At 43.6% G+C, this 20,622-nt stretch overlaps 1 protein-coding gene across 9 annotated transcripts in view; it reads right to left on the bottom strand.

The window, feature by feature from the left end:
- Window positions 1–250: 250 nt before the first annotated feature.
- The window catches only part of LOC115844941 (VPS10 domain-containing receptor SorCS1), a 790,264-nt gene continuing 769,892 nt past the window's right edge, over window positions 251–20,622 (bottom strand). For 4 of the 9 annotated variants that reach the window (XM_060285969.1, XM_060285968.1, XM_060285966.1 and 1 more), the window contains 3 exons: window positions 5,612–5,717; window positions 5,329–5,489; window positions 251–524 (listed from right to left, as the gene is read on the bottom strand). In XM_060285969.1, the coding sequence (XP_060141952.1) occupies window positions 457–524; window positions 5,329–5,489; window positions 5,612–5,717 (335 nt within the window). In that variant the 3' untranslated portion in view covers window positions 251–456. Of the gene's footprint in view, window positions 3,845–5,328; window positions 5,490–5,611; window positions 5,718–20,622 lie in introns of all 9 variants that reach the window. The other 5 variants (XM_060285962.1, XM_060285963.1, XM_060285967.1 and 2 more) reach the window with 5 other exon arrangements.

Raw genomic sequence — 20,622 nt, 5'->3', positions numbered from 1 at the left:
AATAAAGTAACAGTAAAGCAACAGATATTATACAGTCACCTGAAATGCAGGTTAGAATTTAGGTAGTAGAATATATATCCTACGTTGATAACAAAAAACCCAAAACTCCCCAAAAACCAAACCCCTCAAACCTGTAGCGTTTACTAAATTCTCATGCAATTAGTCTTTATGAAACCCTATAGATGCATCGCTTCTATATCTGGACTGAACACCGAAGTTTGGAATAAAATAAACACCTTGAGGCATAGACTTCAGAGACATTATCTGTTTAATAAATATGACTGTAAAAGCAATAAACAAGAGCAATTATACATTACACTACATAGTATTTAACAAAAAATACATCAAAAAAGTCATTTTAAAATTAGAAGTAGTTCAATACTATAAGAAAACTTTCCTTTTTTTTTAAATTGGCTTCCTATAAAAATAAGTTGGCAAATGGGGGAATTTCAATGCTCAGTTGGAATCCTGGAAAACACAGCTGCCAAGCACCCCATTCCTCTCAAAGTTGCTGTTTGGAACTTCTGAAAAAAAGCAAAGCAAACCTCTGCATTTTGGACAGTGAATCCAATCAAAAATAAGGCAAAGGAGAAAACGTTGGTTGGGTCGTTCAGGGTAGAGCACACAGTTTGCCTTCTGGGATTTTGGAAAACATTGCAATATCAGATTTGTAGCTTGCCCTGAATCTTACCTTCCCCATCCATCCCTCCCCACCCATTCCTCTGGCCTCAAGCCTACCAAACTCCTCATTGTGTCTGCACCTGCTGTTGTTGAGTAGGTAGGCACTTGGGTCCCTCCCACTGGCAGCTCCTCATTACTACCTTCTCTTCAGGATTGAGCTGGCATGGCCTAGTACAGTGGTTCTCAAACTTTAGTGTATTTCACAATCACCCAAAGAGCTTGTAAAAACAGATTGCTGGGCCCCAACCCTGGAGTTTCTAATTCAGTAGGTCTGGGGTCAGTGGGACCCAAAATCTGTGTTCCTAACAAGTCCGAGGTGATGCTGATACTGCTGGTCTGGGTACCACGCTTTGAGAAACGAGCTAGATCATAAGAATAATAAGGTCCCCTCTGAGCAGTACTTGGCCTCACTAGTCTCCTGCAGGTGGGAGGGAGCTCTGAGGAGAGGCACATGAGGACCCTGGAGATGCTGAATGTAGAACCAGCCATCTCTGATCACCTTCCCAAACGCCAGGCATCTCATGTCCACCTCTATTTTAGGTTAGGACTTACAAGCCCTTCTTCGCTATGTCTTCTCATGTATTCATTCATTTCTTCTTTCAACAAACAACTTTCTTAACACCTACTCTAGGCAAGGCACTGTGTTAGATTGAGTGTTATTCCCTTCTTCATAGTTTAACAATGAAAATGATTGAACTGCAACTCTGAGGACTCCCTGTACTGTCGTGAATGAGCCTCTTTTGGTTTCCAAACACTCTGTTTTCCAGATAAAATTTGGGAGGCTCCAACTGAAGAGATTCAATGAGGATGTTTCCCATGGGATAGGAAGCCTGGCAGGTTGAGGATCATTTGAGTTCTACAAAGAGACGGCTGCCTTAGGCAGAATCCGTCTCCCAGATTCATACCGAGCATCTCCAGCCATAAAATCTTCTGCTTGATTAACTTCTCACTGAAGTGTTGCCACTCTTCCCCTACTTGAGCTACACAAGGGCAGTGGTTGTCAGGATCTTTAGGGCACCCCCATTGTCCCCAGGGCCCTGCGATACCCTGACGCTGGCCTGGGGACATGGCCAAGTAGGAGGCTACACTCTGAGAGGTCTTTTGAAACCACTTTCTCCTACATTTTAGAGTGGGCTTTATCCAATCCATAATACTCCAAGGGCTCCTGCTTCACATACTTTTGTTTCCCTCTTTCTCTGGACCTTCTTTCATGATGGCCCTGGGAGAACTGGGATTTCTTCATGCTTTGAGCCCACCTGCTTGAGTCTGATAACTCCTCCCCTTTATGCTTATTAAATTTTCCTTTGCTGATACTATGCTCAGAGATCAGAAAGCACACATGTAAGAAGTCTAGGGTCATCTTACAATAATCACAATCCCATCCTAATATAAGACAAGACCTCCGTATAATCTCAAGACTTTTTGACACTCAAACATCAAATCCATTAACCTGCTTCTTCTTCTGCTTAACATTGGTTTCATTTTACAAATATTTTCACTCTACTGTGAGAGGGGAGATACTGGGTAATAGCAACCATCACAGGAGGAAATTGCCCTGCCACATAGTAGCACGTTCAGAACATCTCTCACAAGAATCTTCTGGAATCTGACTGCAGGAGATTTTTGTTAAGGTGTGACAAAACCACTATTCATCTGTATGTTTTCTTTTCTAAGGTACATGGGCCAGGTTTGAATTGCTTTGCATATCTCAACTCTTTCACACACATTATATGTTTCCAGGGGGGAAAGGCAAGGATATTTGGAAGAGGCAGGTCTACAGGAGGATACAAAAAAAAAAAAAAATACATGAAGCTAAACCCTGCAGGGCAGGATGCTGCTTGGTCAGTGTGTATGTAGGCTGCATGCATGGGCGTGTGCAAAGTTGACAGAGAGATCATTAGCTTTGGGTGGTGGAGGCAGGGTTGCCAGAGGCGAGGCTAGTACTTAAAGAACATCAGGATGAATGCCCAGAATCTGGCAACATGTTTGGGAAGAAAAGGCAGGAGCAGTTGAAGGATAACTTGGGGACTGGAAGGAAGAGACACAAAGACATTGACAGATCACGACCACACGTGGAGAGCAAACAAATGGGAAGGTAAGAATGCGGGTAACTGGGATTCTGTTTTCTACACAGGGCAGGAGTAGGAAAAGCTACAAGGGGAAGCTGTCGTGATGGGAAGGGGGGAACAGGAAACACAGGTCCACTTTTGACACTCCTGCCCGACTGCCTTCCTTCTTTCCCTATTCTGCCTGCATCCATGGAACTTGAACTTGCTTCTTTGTCCCTGTGGCCGTACAGAATGGAGAAGGCAACCTGTGGCCCCTGCCGGCCAACAGAGCTCCCGAAGATAACTTAGAAGGGGAAAATGGCAACAAGTAAAGTGGAACAGAGAAACAGCCCAGGGTTTCAAACTCCTGTGCATGTCTTTGTGTCTTGTGAAAAGGGCTGGGGTAGCTAATCTACCCATCAGCCTGTAGAGCTAAAATAGCTGTTAAGTCTAGAGCCAAGAATATTTCCAAAAATACATGCAGATTTCCTTGGCCTATATATGTTAGGAATTTTCTACAAACACAACCAATCAGAAAAAGGAGAGAGGAGAAGAAAGGGGGAGGGGAGTGTTTTTTCCATTAAAATAGAGCACCTGTACACTGCCCCTCCAAGCATGTTCTCAAGGTACTGTCCACATGCACAGGCTTAAAGCTAAAAACCCTTGTTGTCTGTGTCTGAAGAATTAAAAAGTCCCGATGCAGTGAGTGTTTGTTTGTTTGTTTGTTTAGATTTTGATTGTTTTTATTTTATTTGTTTGTTTTTGTTTTTACTGGCGTCCTCCAGTCAAACATTTACATAGGTAGGGATTTCTTTTGTGCTTTGATTCTCAGCAACTATGGAAATACTTCCTGGCAAAATAGGAAACAGAACAACAAAGAAAAAAAACACAAAGTTAGTGGTCATGGAGAAGGATGCACTTGACAAGAGCGAAATTCTTTCCTGATCAGCAGGTCGCCTGTAGCCTTTGGGGGTTTTCCTTAAATGGCAAATTGAGCCCCAGCAGATCCCCGCTTTGGCGTTGAAGGTGGAGTGGCGTGTCTTGCTCTTTGCAATCGGAGAGATGAGTCACCAGGTTGAGTAGAAGGGGAGGAAGGGGAGGGTAAAGCTACTCTCCTAAGAGAAAACGTGTAACACTTACTCATTTAATGACACTGGCAATGGAAAGGTGTCAGAGACGGTGTAACGTGCTGGGAGCTCTTCCTGGCGAAGGACGGATTGCTACTTTAATCAAGCAAACAGCAGCCGCACTTCATACCCCATGGAAATGGGACTGAAAACCGAATGACCCACAAAAATGCCCTTAGAAACTTTAGAAGTAAATAGGGCAAACGCTTCTCTGGACTTGGAGACGGAAAAGCCTTTTTCTTTTTAACCCAAAGCAATTACGCATTTCTCACCGTCTCCCCAAATAAGAGGAAGCACACTGTGAAAACTGGACACCAGATGCGGGGCTATTGTTATTATTGCCTCTGATATGAGCCTGGCAGCACATTTAAATTTCGCCTTAATACAGCCACAGAACGTTCCCATGTTCATTTAAAGAGAGGGCTCTGTCTCCCTTTAAGAACTCATTTTTCCCCCAGGTACCAGATTAACAGTCATAGGACGTTCTAGGTGATTTGGCATTATCACATCAGAGTGAAGCATGAATGCTTATATAATAATTTATCCATCAGAGTCAGCAATGCAGGGTCTAGATGGGAACATTTACAGCTTCAAGTCCTAGGGTCATCAGACAGGAGGAGACAAGGAGAGAAATGGATCATAATGGTGGTCCCATGGGTTTATCTAAGTTCCTGGGAAATGCCCTCCACAATAAACAGCAGAACTTAGCAATGACCCTGAGACTCTCTATACCTAGCTGTTGGCTTCCCATGCTTCCTCCCCAGACAGAGAGTGAGCCCTACTGAATTACGCTGAAATCCAGTTTTAAGACTCCTGGTAGGGCACAGGTGAAAAGGAGGAAGAAATCTGCCCATCTGCTCTGTGACAGTCTAACCCTCCAGCACTCTCTCTCAGGAAACCCCACTCCTGAGATAAGTTCTGCCAACTTCATGGCTCTTGAATTCTCAGGTTCCGTGTTTCCCGGGGGGCAGTTTTTGATTACTGCTAGATTTAAAACAATCCCAGGGTGATCGGTCTGTCTTTCTTCCACGCATGTTCTGGAGCCGTGTGCCCTCCTTAGAGCTGTCTCCAGGTGGGGCTGCCACAGCTCGCTCTGGTCGTTAGACACCCTCAGACCATGCCCAGCCCTCCAGACCAGCAGGTCCAGCCTCTGAGGCCTGCCCTTCTTGTATATTGTTAGAACAAACACTTTGCTCTTTGACCATGAACACTTGAAGCCCAATGTTTCAGCAAGGGTTTTTGAAAAAAAGAGGAATAAACTCATAAGAGAAAAAAAAAAAAACATAGGAGCAAGAAAGGTTTTTTTTTTTCTCTTTCTAATGGAAAGAAGCAGGGAAAGAGGCATCTTAGCTGTTTCTCTCAGGGGTGTTAGAGCAGAAAAAGTGGTTACGTCAAGCCAGGAAGGGGTTAGAGAGAGAGCCAGCCATTGACTACTCAGGCCGAACAGCTGAGGGCTGCCAGGAATCATTTACCTATGAGCTGGGACTCCACCTTCTCATCTATCAGCTGGCCAGGCCGCCTGAGCTCGGTCTGAGGGATACAGGGCCTGCTTTCAGGGTGACTGACTTGACTGACCATCTCTTGTTCTTTCTCATTCTGCATCTGGGCATAAACATTAATCCCCGGGATCTTCCTAAAACATTAACAGAAACCATCACTGCTGTGCACGGGACACGGACATCGCTGCGACAAATGCTTCTGAACCTGTCATGGGAGAAGGGGGAAGGGGGGAGACACGGACGGAGGGACACGCACCTTTTGAACTTGTAGATGACGAACACCGCCAGCCCCACAAACACCACGGACAGCAGCATCAGCATGGCGGAGCCACTATGGGTTGGAGTGAGGTCCACCAGCGGGGCTAGGGGAGAAAGCAAGGCATGGTCATGGTCACGAGCAGGCAGGTGGGTGGGCGTGACTCTGCGACAGGCTTGCACTGTTCACACAGAGGTACGGTGAGTCCCGGAAAACCACGTGGGACGTACACACAAGACGCATGTCACACGGCTTGACATGCAGATGCATCTGAGCCTGTCCCAGCCCCCAGAAGGCTCCAGCAGGCCTGTTCAAGAAACGCAGTGGAAAATTTAAAGCACAGACTCTGGAGCCAGACTGCTTGGATTCAAGGCCTGCTCTATCATGTGCTGGCTGTGAGCTCCTGGGCAAATTACTTCACCTTCATGTGGCTGATAGGGTGACATGAGAATAAAAGTGCATATCTCATTAGGTGTTTGTGAGGATCAAATGAATTGATGTATGTAAAGCACTGGCCACAGTGCCAGGCACATAGTAAGACCTTTATATAAATCTTAGCTTTTATTGCTACTGCTATTATTACTTTGAATCAATATTTATAATAATATAAGTATTAAATTTTCCTACACTCTGAATGAAAGCTTTTCCCACTAAGCAATGCAGAAAACCAGAAAAAAACATCAACAGGCATATTTTTATGAATGATCCAACCCCTCTAACGCCTATCCCGGCAACTGCCATATGAGAGAAAGGACTGGTCGCTTACATTTTTTGCACTTGGAAACTGATGGCTAAGTGACTATTTTACAAGGGCAGCTGCTCTGATGCTGGAGGAGGAATGTGCAGTCCAGGGTCGTCTCCATAACTTGCCCAAGTCCTGACAGCTCGCGCCAGGAGGTGGCAGCCTCTCAGAGGCAGTGAGTTCTCCACTTGGGCCAAACAGATGCCTTGGCAGCCATAAAAGATTCTCCCTCCTTAACTCTGCTTGTAGCATGCAGCTCTGGGGAACACGTCTCTCTGCCTCCAAACCCCGCTCCTCTATCTCAGGGTCAAGCCTGCTCTCCTTTAATGACTTTGTTTGCAATTAATTTTTACCCTCTAGAAAAGTGATATTTTGCAAACATAGCATAGCTCCAGCATAAAAGGCAAAGCCACACGTACCCCTTAGAAGCCTGGATGCGGACCTTTACCTTCCATCAATCTAAGCAAAGCCTGATACCCAGAAATTCAGGTGACCTTTAAGCACCATTTTCCGTGGCTTTTCTCTGTTGAAAGCCAAGAGCGCAACATTCTGGTCACCCAGGTAAAAAATTCAAGAATAGGTGACTGTAATGTTGATGATTTCAGACAAGACCCGAGACTGCTTCTGCTCTGTCTGGTTGTTGAAGACTTACTTCCCAGCCATGCAGTAACCACTACTGGGAAGCCTATCCCATGTACCAGTTTGGGTGAAAAACACAAGTGAAGCCCTTTTTCTCAGAACACGGGCTTAGTTATTATAGTCGAATCAGCTTTTAGGAAGCACTAAAATGAAGCAACCTCTGTGATTCTCTCTCCTCTGTGAGTCAAGCAGAGCTTAAGCTGTGAGGTATGAGTGTGTGACGACACAGGAGTGGTTCACTGAATGGAACACCCAAGGCAAATGTGCTTCCAGCTCGAAATCGAAAAATTAAGGTCTCTTTCATTTACTTAGGCAAACACAGTGCAAAGGAGTCCAGAAATGCTTCAGAACTCATACCACTATTGGCAGGAAGTCAGGAGGGAAAGAACACCTTCCATTTATCAGACATTATTGCAACTGACTTTCACCAATGGAAGGTGGGGCGGTGATCGTCACTGAGCAGACACGAACAGTGAGGGCCTCACTGGTTAGTGTCATTCCAAAGGACTCAGAAATAGTGAATGGAAGAACTATGACTTAAACCAAGTCTCTCTCTCTCTCTCTCTCTCACACACACACACACACACATACACACACACACACACACACACACATACACACAATTTTCTATATACTTCAATCCTGGGCTAATTTCAGCAGGAGATAACTGAAATTTAAAAAGATATTTCTGAGAATGGGGATGAAGGGCAAAAGTAGAGCACAAGAAGCAACTTAACAAGTGACAAAGTCAAAATATTATTAAGTTTTCAAAGGACCAATTAGAATCCTAGGTCATTCACTTTTCAACATGGATGACATGAATACGCACATCTATATGCATATGTGTGTATTTATGGGTGGTAGTTGTGCATAGAGAAATGGAGCCTCATGCACCCACCACCCTTCAACAACCATCAACCCACAGATAATGTTATTTCTACCCGCGTCCAGTGCCCACAAACCCCAACACTGGATTATGTTGAAGCAAATCTCAGTGATCGTACAATTTCACCTGTAAGTCTAAAAGATAAGGTCTCTCTCACTCTCTTTCTCTGGACATTATCACAATACCGTCATCATACTTATGGAAATAATACTGGAAAGCTATTTTAAAGGTCATCTTCTAATGCAAACCCCTAATGTGACAGGGAACAAAGGGAGGCTCAGGGAGGAGCTCCAGACTGTAAGGACGGTTAGAGGCAGGTTAGCTTGATTAGCTGAGCTTCTGATTCCCAGCCAAACACTCTTGCAGAAGACGCAGAAGAATATCAGTGTTACGGAGCAACCAGGAAGAATACCGAGGCTGCTTGAAAGGGTTGGTATTTGAAATGAACGGAAAACTAAAGGGAAGAAATTGCTCTAGCCAGGCTCTCACTGACACAGAAAGCAAACACGCAAATGGACACTATTTCCCTTCTCTTCCCTTCCCCCTCCTGTCTCTACCCATCACAAGCTGAGCTCTTTCAATTCTAAACCACTCCCACTCAAATCATCATTCATAAACAGGTGGCGTTAACAGTGTTAAATAATTAGCATATTACTTTGGGAAAATGAGCTTCTGTATCCTGAGTTCTAACATGTGTGCTCTCCGCTCCCAGCCCCACCCCTATCTCTGCATCACTTAGTCACTGCTTAGCGGCAAGAAGCAGGCAAGCAGGCAGCAGCGGTGAGAAGTTGAGTAGCACTGGCCTCTGGGTCCCGGGGGGTGGCTTCTGCTGGCTGATCTGTGCCTGAGTATAAACCGGACTGCCATTGCTCCACACAGCCTCAGATGCATGGCTTAATTTGCCCAGCACTAGTAGGTGGGTTTGTGTGTGTTTTGCTGGGGAATGAAAACTTGTGATAAATGGGTTTTAGCTTGCTGTGTGCAATAAGCATAAATTAATCCCTCTCCAACTGCAGCCTAAACAAGGTAGAAGGGGCAAGTGCTGAGTGGTTTATTTGCCACTGTTCACAAACACAGTAAAGCACGGTCATGGGGTACAGCACGTGACTTAACGATTCTAAGTCTGGGGCTGGCACACGTCGTTTCTACAATCCTGCAGAAATGCACTGCGTTATTATATTCTATTCAAGAGGACCCAGATTGATTATAATAATAGTGCTGCTTACAGGAATAACAAGTCTTCTTGTGAAAAGTGATCGATACACAGTGAGTGCTAAATACAAGGGCACAGCTAACGTGTATGAGAGAAGAGTGAACTTAAAACGCCATGTTTGGGGTGAGGTAACTGATATGGTCCCTTTTTGAAATCAGATTCTTACCTGGCCGCTTGCTGACAAGCTAAATGACTTAAACTGAACCTCAGTTTTCTCGTCTGCAGAATGGGGATAAAACTAGTGCCTGTTTTAGCAAGTTGTGAGGATAAAATAAGATGAAATTTATAAAGCAGTGACAGGGTGTCTGGCACACGCCCAATAGTTTATAAACTGTCGTATCATTGCTATCATATTTCTGAAAGTGTATTCTATAGAGAACAAGCCCTGAAAAATGTCTAGAGTCCATGGTCAGATAATTTTGGGAAATGGTATATGTGGCATTCCCCATCTTGAAGATTCAGTATATGAAAGCTGATAGCAGTCCTTCAGGAAAGAAACTCTATGGTAAGACTCCACCATAGCGTTTCACAAAGTCATTGGAGTACAGACCCTTCACAGACTTAGGTCCCACACGACACACTTAAGGAAATGCCTCACCTGGAGCATCACTAAGCCCTTTTGCTGCAGCCTTGCCCCTTTGGGTTATTTCTAAGTTTTAAAGTCAACAATATGGGAGCATCACCTGGTGAAGCCCCACAAATACCCTTACTGCTGTCTGTATTGACTCTCATTCTATCAAAGGGACTTTCTTGGAGGACTTCTACCTGCTCTATGACCTTGGAACTTTGAACTCGTACTGCATTTCTATTCCAGAAGTCAGTGCTGTCAAGAAGTTACAAAAGCAAGTTCAACTTTGTCATAACTTGCTTTTATTTTTCCTCTCCTGTCTCCAAAGCAGACCCAAGCCAGCCTTTACTTACATGCCTTGAATATCATAAAATCCATGTGGCTGAAATCTCTTTTTCAGAAATTAAGGTTATATGGGAATGGCACGGAGAACGTTTATCTAGATCACAGAAAGGGCTGACAGGCCTTTATGACAGAGCACCCTCACTTGTCTAATAGCCCTTCCTTCCAGTTCAAGTCCAAACCCAATCATAACAGTCTTAAGGATTGCTATAGCCTCTTGATCATAAAGCCATGATCTTGCAGGTCAGATTGGATGGGAATTCCCAGGGAAGGCTCTAATGACTAGTGAAGCATGGCTACTAGTTTTAAACGGAAGTTGAGTCTTCAGGAACACCTAGTCACCTCAGGTTGAGGTCACTTGGCCAAATAATGACAACTGTGGATACCTCAAAGACCAAACTTATCACTGTAATTGACAGACAGGAAGAGAAGGATGCCTTTTGGTTTCCAAGGGTGGCAAGTCAGTGAGGTATCCTGTTTACTATGTAAAGCGTTTCTCAAAGTATAATTTCCCGACCACGTGAATCAGAATCACCTGGAGAACTTGTGAAAATGCAGTTTCCTAGGCTTCACTTGAGAAAAAATATATCAGTCTCTGAGAGTGAGTCCCAGAAATCTACGTGTGGAACAAGCTACACAGGTCATTATTATGCATACCAGCTTGAGAGTACTGTGTGGTAAGCCCCTCCTACTGTCACTCATAAAACACCCAGTTCTTATCTTTAGAGTGTGCCTGACCTTTATACACCCTGGGTCACTAAAACAAAACAAAACAAAACAAAACAAAAAAACACATCCCTTGATTGCTAATAGTACTTCAATCCCATTATGACTTCAGGAGAATTTTCGAAACTACCTAAAAGGCATCTCAAATCTCCCCTAAGAGACTGCTCAGCCCCATCTAGATTAATTGTGTTACTGGATCAATTCTCTACTTCTTTCTGTGCCCATGCCTTGAGCACCTTGAATTTGAAGCTTCTCCTACCAAGAGGTGAAATCTGTTTCCTCACCCCCCTGAATCTGGGCTAGCACTGTGACTTCATTTGGCGATGGCAACACAAGCGACGTGCTCCAGTTGTGAGCTTCAAGGCCTTGTGCGCCTTTGCTCTCTCTCGGAATCCTATCATGGCCACGTGTGAGCAAGCCCAGGGAAGACCACTGAAGGAGATGAGAGACCATGTGGAGCAGAGCTTAATTATCCTAGCGGAGGCTGTTCTAGAGCCAGCCTACAGCCAGCTGACCCCCAACACGGGGACAGCTCAGTCGAGATCAGCAGAGCTCCCTACCCCAGAATCCAAGGCTGACTGCAGACACACAAGGAGCACAGATAAATCCAGAAGAAACACCGAGCTGATCCACAGACTCATACACAATAATAAATGCTTACTGTGAAGCCACTGAATTTCGGGGTGGTTTGTTATATAGCAATAGCTTATTAACATCTTCTCTCTTCAAAACTCTTCTCTTCCAACTGATTAAACATCCAATTAATAATTCTTACTATTGGGCTCTATATTATCAAATTCTTGATATGGACGTCTGTCCCCACTGGCAGGGTGCCAGGGCGTAAGTAACATGACCATAAATGTTCTTTTCCAAACCAGGACACTTTAAGAATGAAAGGAAATGCTATGAAAACTGATGTAGACACAACAGATATGGCCTGACCGTCTTGGTCACTGTAGGTGTAAGAAACTTGGTGTCTAAAAGGTAGATTGTCCTAGATTCTGGTATCTTCTCTGTATTATGTGTGTGTTCTCCTGCCTTCATTTTCTCCTGCCAATTTCTCTGGACTATCTGCCTTGCCTTTCCCATGGGGAACGGTACCTCCTGCATCCTAACTACTGCTTCTTTCCAATTTGATGCAAGCTTGTACCCCGTTTCTGAACTGTTCATCTGATCACTCTTTCCTGACCATTCTCTGCCAAAGAGATTCTAGGTGCATCCTCAGGCCAATTACCCTATAGTCATTTCATGCCTTTTTATGGGCCCAGGAAATCTTAGAAAAAAATGGTGAAGAAAGAATCTTTAGAATCTAAAGAGCAACTTCATTGCTGATATATTTATGAAAGTATCACATTTGTTTAGTCACATTGGATGTCACGTTTAACATCTCAGCACCTGTTATTAGTTATCATAATACCATAAAAGCTTAATAACTGTTAAAAACCACTGGGTAGGGCTTCCCTGGTGGCGCAGTGGTTGACAGTCCACCTGTCGATGCAAGGGACACGGATTCGTGCCCCGGGCTGGGAAGATCCCACGTGCCGCGGAGCGGCTGGGCCCGTGAGCCATGGCCGCTGAGCCTGCACGTCTGGAGCCTGTGCTCCGCAATGGGAGAGGCCACAGCAGCAAGAGGCCTGCGTACCGAAAAAAAACAAAAAAACCCCATAAAAAAAAAAAAGAAACACCGGGTACACGTGTCTGTGAAACAGCTTAATTATTTGTAGAGGAAAAAAAATGATTTGGGGGGAAAAACAGAAGGAAGGAAAAATATTATTAGCATGACTTTACTCGCAAAAGACTTGTAAGTGACAACTGTGTAGGTAATAAGGCAACCAGAGACTAAAGAGACAGAAAAATGTATTTGGCTGTGGAAGAATTCCACTAGTACTAATTTCATCCCTAAATGGCAAATGTTATTGCAACAATTTATTTTACTTTACAGTTCCGAGCTCCACAACTCTATGATTTGGCATCTGCATCTATAACGATGTGGCTTAGATTATAGTGAATTTTCTAAAGCTTCTGGACTCGTGCTAATTCTGCCTTCAAGTGGAAGGGGTTTCTCAATGTAAACTGTCGGGCAGAATTCATGACGTATCTTGACCTAGACTGAAATTCTGAGTACCTTATCCCCTCTCACGTTGACTCGTAACATATCCAGAGGCAGCAACTGAAGCTGGGGAATATTAATTCTCTAATATGTCTGTGATAATATCTTTTTATTACACCTGAAAAAGAAATTGAACCAGCCAGCAGCAACCACGGAGGCCAAGATAATACAAGATAACGATTTTATTAAAAACCCACACATACCCTTGACAAAGGACAGTTTTCCTAAACATAATAGCTTCAACAAGGCAACTGCTAGACACACACGAGGGGTTGAGAGCAGTTACTGGGTGTTAAAAATTTTTTAAATTCAACCTGAGATTTGAGGCTCTTCCTTTGAGAAGTATTAACCTTTCAAATTTTTTATCATCAGTATCCAAAACTCCAGAAGAGCAGTGACCCCGATTCTCTAATATGTGCAGAAATAACAGTGAGATGCGGATGTATCATTTTCTGCTCACTGTAGCACATTAATAACATCGAGATAATATCATTTGTTTAACTTCCATAGAACTCATGGCTATTCAATTACATCTGCCACTAACATTCTGGTTCACACTTTAATCATTTTTCAACTGCTTCACGGCCACAGCTCTTGGCTGGCCTTTGCCATTCATCTCGATTATGGATACAGTATATCCCACATTCAGAGACAGGCTTCATTTTTTCCCTACTCCCACTGTCATCCACCCATTCTGCCAATTAAGTAAGCTCCAAATATCGGAGGAATTAGATTTTAATGTTTATTACTAATTTCCTCCTACACCAAGTATCAAGGGTTCTTCCCTTTTAGTGCATGTCTCTGTTTTAGCGGATGCCCTGAGTTGTAAATCAGATTTATTGCTGGAGATAGCTCAGCACCTTTCCTTGTTATGCAGATGGATTTCTGTCTGTGGAATGCTCTTTAAGAGCAGTGGTTGAGACTGGTGAAAGCCCTGGCTGCATAAGCATCCCTTGGGGAACTTGTTACAAACACAGATTCGTGGATATCTCTCCCTGGGATTCTGATTCCAGGGATGTGCAGTGAGGCCTGAAGAATCTCTACTTTTATGAAGTTTCCTCGGTAATTTGATGTACAGTCAAATTTAAGAACAACTGCTTTATAGCAGGGATTGCCTACCCTGGGTTATAAAGAGATTTTCCAACCACAGAACAGGCTGACATTTATCCCAAATATTTTGAGGGAACCAGTCAGCACCAGCTCTTCCAGTCTCTGTGTAGAAGTCTCAGCAGCCAAGTTTTGGTTGATTTACCCAATAAATAAGCCCTGAGAAATGCAAAAAATCTCGAAGTGCTGTTGTTTGTCATTTAGTATGAATCCATCTAGGTAGCGTCTGTGTCCTCAAATAAGATGTAGTGTTGTCCCTTGCTTGCTCAGTCTTTAATTTCTATTCTTATTGCCATCATCTATTCTACCAAAGAAGAATCAACACATTTGTGTGTGTGTGTGTGGTACGCGGGCCTCTCACTGTTGCGGCCTCTCCCGTTGCGGAGCACAGGCTCAGGACACGCAGGCTCAGTGGCCATGGCTCACGGGCCCGGCCGCTCCGCGGCATCTGGGATCTTCCCGGACCGGGGAACGAACCCGTGTCCCCTGCATCGGCAGGCAGACCTGCAACCACTGCGCCACCAGGGGAGCCTGAACCAACACATTTTTTAAGCTGCTTCCTCCCCAGCCCCCTTCCCCCTGTCCCCACACCCCCACTCCAAAGTATAATCACTGAATTTACTCCTGATCATGCGTGCTCATAGGAACAAAGATACAGAGTTTGATGTAGCTTGAAAGATTTGTTTCAGCAATTAGGTCTTTAATTTATTACCTGTCAGCAGATTCCCTTCACCTGGCAATCTACTAAAAGATGATAAAATAAAGCTCGCAGTTTAAAGCAGTCTGGCGTCCTGGTCTCCTCACCTGAGTGTCAATCCCCTATTCCCAGCTTCCTCTTATGGTTTTTCACTTGTATGTTTTACGGCACCCAACCCAACATGGCCATGAAACTTAGCTTCTTTGGCAACTAAAAAAGAGATTCCACCTCCTGGGATTCCAACTCTATCAAATAAATTACCATCTCTTGTTACCTGGGTTGAAAAATTCTTATAAAATGAGTAAATACTTTGTGAAAAGAGAAAGGATTACTGACTGTTGTCCAAACCTATTGTCTTTGAAAATCCTTTCATCTGCCCCTTCTTTCCTTTTCCATGTGTATCCTACTTTGCAATATTAAACATGCATTAATGAGAGTTTTCTCACATCATGCATGGATGAGGAACAAAGTGTGTGATATAAATGACATATCAAGTAATGGCATATTTGATTTCCCTGAATTTTATCCTTCTCTCTTTCCTCTGCTCATAATTTTACTTTCAGTTAATATACCAATTAGGAATATTTTAGGGTATGTGTCTAGATGCCCAAACCAAGTATAAACCATACGATGTCACTTTGCTGTGCTTCTGCTCAGCACCGCCCCTCAACCTGGCAGCCTTATTTCCTCTCATTTGGGTGAATTCCTATTCAATATGAATAGTTCATTTATTGAACTTTCTGCATGGAATGTTTTTCATCCTCTTCATTTAGAATTGGGGCCACTAGGGGCCTCAGGTCTAGCCAGTGTGCACTGAATGAGGGTCCTAGTTCATTTCATATCCCTGGACAAACCATAGCTTTAAAGGAATCACTGCAAAATGAGGCACAGAGTCACGTGAGAAGTAAGATGATACATGTGAAATGGACTGTGCCCTTGAGTAAATTCCAGGTTACCGGGGCAATGAGAAAACTAGTGGCATTTTAGGGATATTTTCTTAAGGGCTCAGGTTTGTTCTGCTGTAAGTACCTACACAGATCAAATGCTCTGCAAAGAGATTCTGAACCTTCCTGTGAGCCTTGCAGGAAAAACTCTCCCTAAGTCATCCCTATATCACAGCTCTTAAAATACAGGAGAAAATAAATAAATAAATAAAGGCAGGCCAGGGTAAAAGCATGCATAAGACAGAACTCAAGGGAGACGTTACAAATGATGTGAAGAAGGTCTGGTTTGTTTGATCGGGTAAAGCATAGTGTAATCTAAGGCGTGAGACCCTGAGCTCTGTTATGAAGTGAGGCTGCTCTGGAAACGGTATCAGAGATCAGAGAAGTGAAATAAGGGCCAATAAGTTAAACTTGCTTCCCTCTCTTTCAGGAACATTCCTCTTGCCAGTCCGTCTCCCATTGTCCTTAAGACCTCTCGTTCTGGGACACAGAGTTCTAATTTTCCTTCCACCCACCCATTTCCCACAATGTGTATATTAACGACTATCCTACATCTTAAGAGGATACCTGACATAAAGAAAGCACAGAGATGGGTTTTCCTTGTATGCTTACTGGATAAATGAGTGCAAGGCTCCACTCACTCATGGTAAGAAGTAACATGACATGGAGACAGGTTCACAGTTGAACACACTGACTCCAAAGGTTAACCGGCGGGGGGGGGGGGATGGAATTTTTAATGCATCTCTACAGGTTATAAATTAATTATATATCTAATTATTTATGAAAGCAGTATTTATTGAGCACATGCTATGGGCAAGTTCTCTTCTAGGTACAATGACGGAGACGCTATAAAGATATGGTGAACTGTATCCTCGGGAAATTAAATAGGAGAGGTGATGATGATGATCAGACAGATACAGCTTAAAAAAGTCCACGTGAGTTCTGACAAGGGATAGATGGTATCCAGGTAAAGATCTCCAGAAAGATGCTATATGCAAATGTTGGCACTGAGCTGAGCCTTAAATACAGAGACACAAGAGATGGAGAAAAGTAGAGAAGGGGGAGAAATATTCCAATTGGGAATACCACGAGCAAAGGTACACTTCAGTCAAAACACCAGCATTTCCAGTCCAGCCCCCAGCTTGATTGAGCGCTTCTCCCTTTGTCTGCTCAACATAGCGCCAGCTGCCACGAGGTCCTAAAAGCCAAAGAGAGCCACTCAGGGTATGGCCCTCCCTCAAATTTCTTGATAACAGCTCTTCGTCCTCTCCTTATTCCCATACAGTCTGAAATCTTTCCTTTCTACAAGAGAGTTTTAGAAACCTAGCTGTCACGAGTGATTAGGCCCTCAAGACGAATTGCACAGAAACTGAGAAGCAAAGGAATAGCTAAAAACAAAACAAGGACTGCGTTCAATGTTTAGCTCCACTTAGGCACCAAGTTAATGAATTCCCTAATAGAACATGTGGGGGAAACAAATGAAATCCAGTCTCTAATGCCATCCAGGTACCTGGAAATGCTTACCTTGTGTTCCCATAAAAGCAAACAGGGAACTGAGTTTGAAAAACAAAAGAAGGCTAGTAAATTCCTGAAAGGAGACAGTTCTTTTTCCTTGGAGATGAACCAAATTATGCATTGCCTCTCCCAGCAGCAACATACTCTGGCTCAAATATTTTTAAAAGAAGGCTGCTGAACATCTGCTAAGCAATTAATGGAATGCAGCAGTGTGCTGGAATGGTCCCTGGAAAGGTATTAGCAATCCTGCTTATGAGACATGAAATGTTGCAAGCAGTGGTCCTTTTTTCCTTTTTTAAATTGTAGTTTATTTTTATTTTCTGCCAGGGGGGTTGAGAGGAAGGGAAAGGAAGCTGAGGTGGAAGTTCTGCATCAAATTCTCTTCCTCACTGTGTCTTTTTTCCCCCAGGTATCTTTCTCCTTCTCTTCTAGCCATCCCAATATGAATGTGTTAATTTCAACTTAATCAAAGAAACTGCAGCAATTGTCTCAGTCCAACTGATCCCCTACCCAATGTGCCAAGTTTTCTATGAGTGAAAGGAGAATTCCCTCATAGTCTACCACCCTGTCCTAATAGTTAAAAAAAAAAAAATTGGGCAGTTAGAGCTATAACCTAGGAACAATCGCCAATGGGAAACTGATCCCTCCTATATTTTACTCCTCATCACAGTCATTGAAGAGTGCCAGCCTTAACACAAGCCTTGCCTCTTGCATATGAAAGTCTGGCTGACAGTGACTTTGTACCCTTAGATTCTGCCAGTCCTAACACTATTATGACAAATATGGCTAAAATCAATACAGAGAAAGTTTCCAAGGCTCAGTTATTGTGTCAGCCCTTGGCATTCTCTTCCTTTACTCTTCCAACTGGAGTTGATTATCCACATATAAGTCTACATTTACTCCAGTCACCTAGCCAGGCATCCTAGGAAGCTCAATAATGCCAGGTGATCAGGTTTCGAATTACACTGCCAAAAGATGTAGGAGAGATACTATCAGATCTAACAGGGAAGAATCAGGGACAGCCCGAATGGTTGGGAGCCAAAGAATTTTCTCACTCTCTCCAAATTGGCCCAGTCTAAGTCTGGGCTTTTGCCTCAAACTGCAGTTTTGTTTTGTTCCCTTGGTAACTTTGCATAGTATCTATCTATGCTGCAGAGGTCTCTCCTTCAAATCTCAGTGTGTTCCCAGTAACACACTCCCTTTTGCCAGCCCTTCCTCCCAGGGATCTGCGTACTGCTCCCCAAATTCCCAGCTGTGAAATGAAGTATGAACATTAATTGGATAAATTTTCCAGATCTTCCCAACCTTGCATTTGTCCTTGCCACCTGGAACTTACACTGGTGGGATTAATTTTTTGTGGTTATCAGGAATGGCCTTTCTTTCCCACATGGAACTACGGATTCATGGATGCCTTTGCTATATAAGTTTCCCTGACCAAGCCTCTGGCCAAATCAGTTTCAGCTAATTAGCCACTTTTTTTATCCTTATTTTTCAGCTGGATCCCAGCTCTAAACCAGATGTCATCACAGGAAGGCATCCTTAAGTACCACTTAAAATAAGATTCAAATTCAGGAAGCTAATCTGAACCACCTTTGGCGTGTGATGTGACAATCAGTTAAATAAAAAACAGGCATATTAAATAACTGTTGGAAGAGAGAGAGGTATGGGGAAGAAAAGGTATGAAATGCAAGTTGCCTCCAGAATTTGAGAGTGGGGTTAGTTCTCTGGCTATCTTGGTCTATGATGCTCCCCTTTCTAACAAAGTCCCTGGGGAGTGTTTTCTAATAAATCAGGCTACACTACAGCAAAATATGCTGCCTGAAGATAGCATTCCTTTAGAAGCAGAGTATACTGTAAAGGGATGAACTAGTTGGCCACATCCCTTCAAACCCAGAGTTCAGTATGGAGTATCAGGCATAGCTGTTTTTAACCTCTAAATTCAAAGGGAACAAGTCACTTTAGCTGTCGTAGGAGAAGATGATGAAGTTCAGGATGCCAACTAACAGGCTGGACCGTGTAGTTCGATGAAATAATCAGTAAACTTATTTCAACCAATTTCAAGTAGTTACTTTCTGCTCATTTGACAACATCTGTCAGTGGCTTGGCCATCAGCATGACTACAAGGGATGTTTCTGGACTTTGTTTTCCAGTTCAACCAGCTAATGTGTAACTGCCACGTGTCACCACCATTCACCGAAGACCAAAGGCCAACCTTCTTGGTAGGAAAGAGCCAGTCTTGATCATCAAATGCTCTGAGATAAGTTGGCAGCCTTCGTTCAGGTCTCAGGCTGAAGGGATGCTAGATGCTTCATAGTTTGCTTTTCTCTTACACTTTCTTATTTTCTTCAGGACCTTTTCATCATTCGGAAGGTGGCATTTGTTAACGCACTTCCTCCCTGGCTTTCCCCAATGATGGAAGCTTCATGAAGGCAGAGACTTTATCCCATGCTGAGAACACTTCTTGGCTCAGAGTAGCCAGGAACTCGGTAAATGTCTGTTCGACAGATGAATTAGGAGGACAAGCTGCAGAATAGCTAATCGGCCCTACTCAATCCTTTCTCTTAAGAGTCACCTTTCTCAAGTGACGCTGAATCCATCATACCTCTGCGCCTAGGTCTCCACGGCTTCCCAGAGCCCACCAAAGGAAGTACAAACGGCTCAGCCTGGCATATCCACCCTCCCACCTCCGTGTCCTATGCTCCGGACACTGACTTTCAAATATCTGTTTTTTTTTAAGCAGTGCTTATTTTTTTTTTAAGAAAAAACATTTTATGAAACCCTAATAAAGAAAAAAGATGGAATCCAAGCAGAAAAGAGGCCAATGGCCAACCTGTTTGGCCATCCTCTAGACCTAGGCACACCTCCAGGAAACCAGAGAATGGACTTGGAAACACCTGATCTTTGTTCCCACTTATTCAGCATCCCAAAGCCCTCAAGGCTTTCGTGTTCCTTCCTTGGTGCTTCAGTACTTGCAATAATCTCCTGAGTTCAGTCCTTTCCATCTTTCAAGGTCCTTCCCAAAGATTACCTACCTCCTCCATGAAGCTTCCCTGGGTCATTTTGACTGGGTACAATTTATCCCTGCTTTAAATTTCTTATAAAACTCTGATTGTTAGGAATAAAAAGAAAAATAATACCTTACTATGCACCAGGCACTTCTCTAAGTGCATTACCTAAATTAACTCAATCCTCACGCAATCCCATTGTCATAGATGCGACAGAGAAGTTAGTTAAGTCTCCTCTCAAAGTCCATATAGTAAGCAAGTGATGGAGCAAGACTGAAACCAATAGTCTGGCTACACAACTGCAAAGTCCAAGAGCTTAGAAACGTTCTATTGTCTCTCTATAAAGGCATTTATGCATTTTACTTGTTCAGAGATCCCAGCATTGCCCACTTCCCCCACCCCACAGTACTGCCACCACTGCTACCACCAAACTTTGAAACACTACAACCAGATGATATGTTTTTTGAGGGCAAAGACCATCTCCTACTGGCCTTTATGCAGCGTCAATACAGTACTC

This window comes from Globicephala melas, chromosome 16 (genome assembly GCF_963455315.2).
Source record: "Globicephala melas chromosome 16, mGloMel1.2, whole genome shotgun sequence".
NCBI lineage: Eukaryota > Metazoa > Chordata > Mammalia > Artiodactyla > Delphinidae > Globicephala > Globicephala melas.
Note: the sequence above shows the minus strand (reverse complement) of the source record. Positions and strands in the feature narration are given on the sequence as shown.